This window comes from Trachymyrmex septentrionalis, unplaced genomic scaffold, assembly GCF_001594115.1.
Source record: "Trachymyrmex septentrionalis isolate Tsep2-gDNA-1 unplaced genomic scaffold, Tsep1.0 scaffold74, whole genome shotgun sequence".
NCBI lineage: Eukaryota > Metazoa > Arthropoda > Insecta > Hymenoptera > Formicidae > Trachymyrmex > Trachymyrmex septentrionalis.
Window position 1 is genome coordinate 1,076,477 of NW_017305927.1, and position 5,455 is coordinate 1,081,931.

The following is a 5,455-nucleotide window of genomic DNA, read 5'->3' on the forward strand; positions in this document are numbered from 1 at the left end:
ATATATATATATATATTACGTTATATACATAACGTAAGTATAGTTGGTGTTATTTATTTATTTAATTTATTTCCCTCGTTTTGCAATTAACGCCGTAGAGATTATAATTGAACGTTGATGTATATATATCAGATATTATGCCCGATGTTTCTCTACGTATGGTGTATTCCATAAATGTTATAAATGTTGTTGAACATCAGATGGTTTAAATGGAAGGATTAATAATTGATAATAAAATGTGCCTATGTATCCTCCGTTTTTCCCCCAAAATGCATCTAGATGTACGAAAAGTAGCGCGACTGGGAATAATGAAAAATCGTTATGGATTTCAATACAGTTAAAAAGTGCGTGTCCACGAAAATATATACAGTAAATGGTACGGAACATATATCTCTAATAAGATGTATGAAAGTTAAAATAAATGTTTGAAATGTATGAATTCTAATATCTGAGTACTATTTTATTCCTGTGAATACTTACTGACAATGAGTAACTATTGTTGTACGTTTTGTTTAGAAATATGATTCTAATTTTTAATGTAAATAGTTTTAATCTTTTTTAAAAACCAATACAATGATTATAAAGGGCATAGAAGAGTCGATTAAACAATACTGAGTGTAAAAGAATTATTAAGACATGAAATATATCACATTATTAAAATTTGAATAAGTCATTGTATTGTTTTTTTTTTAATTAAGATTTCCATTTTGTTTTATATGTTTTAATCTTTTTTATTGTCAATTGTGTTTTACTAAAACTGGATGCATATTAAGTTCTCAAACAATATTTTATCAAGGATTTAAAGACTGTTTCGATCAAGGGTCACGAGTACTACGCGATTTATTCCCATCGGCCATGCTCGGCTGGTACCAAAGATGTCGACCATTTCCTGCGAGACGAAACGTATTTCAGTTCGTTTTAACGGACGTAGAAAGGGCGGGAGACTCTCGTCTGCGGTCGACTGCGAGTCGAGTCATCCTCGTAAAGAGAGAAGCTTACGAGCGACGGCCGCCTTGGCTTATTCCGTGGTTTTATTCGTGGCGTTCTATTCGTAGGACGCGTTGAGGCTGTAAACAAGAGAAGTGGGGAAGAGTGAAGAGATCTCTCCAAAGTGTGAAGTCATTGAAGTAGGAAGAATTTTTCGTCCGGCTTTCCACCATTATCAGTACTTTCGATCGTAATCATATATTTTGCATCTCACTTTTGTCTATCGTCAAGAGGAAAAAGAAACAAAAATGTGAAAAATATCAGATATTAAAACACCTTTTTCAACATTTAACTCTTTAATGATTGCGTAGAAATAGTGGAGCGTTTGCAAAGATTCGTTTCATAAATTACTGATGACGATTCAATCAATTTTAATGAGAAACTAACGTTTGTTTTTATTTTAGGCACTTTCTGAATACTTTTAGTCTTATAGTTATTTATAGAAACAAATAATGTGGTTATATATTAAAGAAGAAAACAAGAGGAAATTACTTGTAACTGGGAAGTAGACATTTAGTATTTCCAGTCTCTTATTATACTTTGATTTCAGTTACTTATGAAGATTACTTCGTTGTCGTATATATATTGTCAAACGGCAAAATCCCCAAGACGCTTATTAAGTTCTTAGCCACGTAGTAATTTCATTCCAACGTATTTTTAGACAATATTCTATTATTTTCTATTATTTTCTATCAAATGCGATGGTACATCTTCGTGGCGTGTTATTTCCGACGGATTTCTGACTTAAAATTTGTAAAATGTATTACGCGTAAATTCAATAAATTTAAAGAAAATTGTCGGAGATCGGAAAATTGAGTGAAAAATAAATTATTTAATCTTTTCACGTTTAATTAGAATGTAAAGGCGCGTGATTTCAGAAGAATTATTCTAATTTAAATGTGATATGACTGTAATTTAGGTGTGACCTGTGTGATTTTTTATAAATAAATTAGCTGTTGCACAAAATATGTTATGGGCTAATTTAGGTGAGGCAAGTTTAAAGATTTAGCTGACACGAGGCAGCATGGGGTGACTCGCTAATAAAGGGACGCAAGAACGACGAACCGACGATGTCGCGACCAGCCAGACCGCAACTATCCATCCGTTCGTCATTTCCAACGTGCTTTAAATATTAAATAGAGCTTGCTGCGCTCGTAAAAAGGGTTATCTGTTCCCCCATGACGAAAGAGACAACAGTGTCGCTATGGTTCGTTCCTGTGCGAATGAAAGGTTTTCTATCGCATTTATGTGCGAAGACGGAATGATTCGTTCATTACTTCTGAAATTAATCTCGAATTTGTGAAAGAGTTTAAAAAAATTTATTCACATGGTATATTCTGTGGATATAAGAGGAATTCTTTCAAATGTTATTTGGTTATCCTTGATACTCGTGTTGAAACTTTTCCACGTCAAGAGAAAGGATTTAAAAACCTATCGAGCAAATTTATTTCATTTCTGAAAATATGTGTATATTTACAACGTTACAGGGTTTGACTAACTTCTCCGCTCAAGAATCGAATGATACTTTCGTGACCAGATTCTCAACTTGTTTTAACAAATAATCGAATGAAGATCCCGCTTTGCGCGCACATAACGATCCTTCGATCATTGATCAGATTTATTAATTTTATGTAATCAGATTTCGCAGAGACTCGCTAATCTCTAAGAAGTTTTTTTTTTTTTCAGTAAAGTTTATTTCATTTTGTCTCATGTTAAACATGAATGAATCAATTTCAAATACACGATCACGTATGAAACATCGAAAGACTCTCCACTTTTGTGCGCACAATGACGATTCTTCACTCATTGATTAGTCTCATTAGGAGTCTTTAATGAAATCTCCCATTACTGGGTAATTTTTCATAAATCGAAGAAGTTTTTTTTTTTAGTAAAGTTCGTTTCTCACTTCGCTTCAACGTGAACGAGTCAATAATTTTTACTTTCATACTTTATACGCGACGCACTACGAGAAATCATATCGGATATCATTCACCTGGGTTCTTACATACGCATTAATTCGCGTAACTGCGGATGACCCGAAGAAATATTGCTATTCATACAGCATTTATCTTACGCACGTCTTTCTTCTGGAAAGTACTCGGTACAGATGTCCTGCTGTCTTTGTTACACTAATTAGAGCACTAATTCGAAATTACATTGCCACACTCGGAAATTTGCGCATTGTAAGTCGCACACACGATATGTCGCATAATTTCAATTATTATATTATAACACAGATCTCTTCTTTTTAGTACGGTCTCCATACGTCGTTTCTTTGCTCGCTTTCCTCGCCAAGTACGCCGATTTCTCGGATACTACTGATGGTAAGATTGCCACCGGCTATAGTGACCTGTTCGTCACTCAGATCGCCGTGCAGATGCAAATGAATCTGGTTTTGATTGACGGTGCTGTATAGCTGAGGATAGAGGACCATCGGTGTCGGACCTGTGATGTAATTCTGACTCGGATTGTTGTAGTAGCCTTGATAATTGGGATTGTAATTGTGGGAAGCCACTGGGACCGGGGTCGCCGGACCAGGTGTCCAGGAACTGTAATGGTAACCCGGGCTACCCGCACTGCCCGTGCCACTACTGGCAAAAATGTCAGGGTCGCTGGGTCTGGTCGGCACCAAGGGCAAGGACGTGGTCGGCGAGGTGCCATGTCCTGAGTACATGGACACGCAATTCGGCGTGTAGGTATCCTGTTGAGTTTCCGAAGGAAGTACTGCGAACAGAAAACAATGTTCCGATTTGCAAATTGTCCGATATAATCGTGAAAACAATTACAAAGTCTTTACAGTAAAATTTCGTTTATTATAAAGGATATTTATAACAGACAAATTGCGCAAATAAAAACATTGAATAATTTGTGACGTTTGTAAATTTTTAGAAGATGTTAATTATTACATGGAAAAAACGGTTTTGCTGAAGTATTTGAAATAATTATGCTGAACTGTCGAAAGAATTATGCCAAAAATTAAAAATTGATGAGGAGTTGTTGCAAAAAGTTTTGATATTCTAACAACCAATTGAAATTTCCAACCAAATTATTTTGACGGTCTGCTACAAAATTAGTTTCAGATTTGTTTTCAGTAAAATATTAGATCCTTCAGCAAAATCGTTTCTTCTAGTAATTAAAATCTACCAAAAATCTTTTTTGTGTGTATAACTTGCTCTGTTTCATCAAGAATCACTTCTATTTCTGTAAATATAATTGACGATAAGGTGATTTATACTCTGCGGAGAGTTTCCACATCTGAAAAATCGATTATCTATAATATAGTTTCTAAAATAGATACAAATGATATACCTTCGAGATAACGTGTTACGAAACTTTTTCCCGGAACGAGTTATGCGTCAGAATGTATTAAATCGTCGTAGGTGACTCTTAATTAGCAATGCGTCGGCGAATCACATTGCTGGATCAGCGACGTAAATGAATTCAAGTTTTTTGATTACTTTATGTATTAATGAATCGTACCGGTTGGCAATGGCACCGGTTCCGTTGTTGGATGATGTGACAATGATTCCCCTGGGTATGAAAACGCACCGCCAGGTAAAGGAGAATAGGAACCACTGCTACTGACTGGAGGAGCCGGATAAGACGGCGCTGTGGATGGGTAAGCCCATTCTGTAGTACCAATACCCGTGTCTATAACAGAAAATGTTATTTGATTAATTCATTAAAATTGATTATTTGATTAATCGATCAATTTTCTTTACGAATAAGACCAATGACATAAATAATTTGCAAAACAAGATTTTATATTTTATCTTCACATTTTAATTCAAAATAAATTCTTAATGCAATAAATATGTTTAAAAGAAATCATATATATAGTATCTGTATATTAAATTTTAATTTAAATAAATTCCGTATGTAATCCGTCAGAAACTAAAGAACTGAATCGTCTTATGACAATGTACTGTAAAACGTGCTTCTTAAAATGCGCAGCAAATCGTATGAGTCGGTAACGGAGTTTCGAGTGAGTAACATAGGCAGATTAATTGATATGAGTCACAAATCGAAGTAGGCGCGACGGAAACTTAAACGCTGGAAGTGAATGTATGTGCATCGAACGTATATCTCGTATGAAAGAAACGAGTAGCATCGCGTCGTGAGATCAAGATCATTAAGTAAAGCAACGATTGCGTAACAAGTGCTAGTAAAAATGTAAATATACGATAGGATGATTCGTAATTTTCAAATCATATCGTCTTCCTGGATTCTTTCCACATAAATGAATTTCCTCGTGATTCAAATATGATAATATTATTAAATATTTAATAATTCTAGTTCCGGCGGAAGTCATTTTATTAATTTTTATAATTGCAATCTCACTTCCACGAAAGAAGTCAAGTCATCTTTCTCTGTAGCTCTGTATTTATTGGAAGTAATATTACTGGTATTATGGCTATTGTTGGGACATACCATCATAAGTATTGGGATTTCTGAAGTATCATGTATC

The 5,455-nt window shown here is 34.7% G+C and overlaps 1 protein-coding gene across 1 annotated transcript in view; it reads right to left on the bottom strand.

Annotated features, from left to right (window-relative positions):
• Window positions 1-2,774: 2,774 nt before the first annotated feature.
• LOC108753992 (protein lozenge-like) overlaps window positions 2,775-5,455 on the bottom strand; it is a 39,952-nt gene continuing 37,271 nt past the window's right edge. The window contains exons 5-6 of the mRNA XM_018495987.1: window positions 4,468-4,638; window positions 2,775-3,711 (exon numbers count right to left, since the gene is read on the bottom strand). Of these exons, the coding sequence (XP_018351489.1) occupies window positions 3,236-3,711; window positions 4,468-4,638 (647 nt within the window). The 3' untranslated portion in view covers window positions 2,775-3,235. The remainder of the gene's footprint in view (window positions 3,712-4,467; window positions 4,639-5,455) is intronic.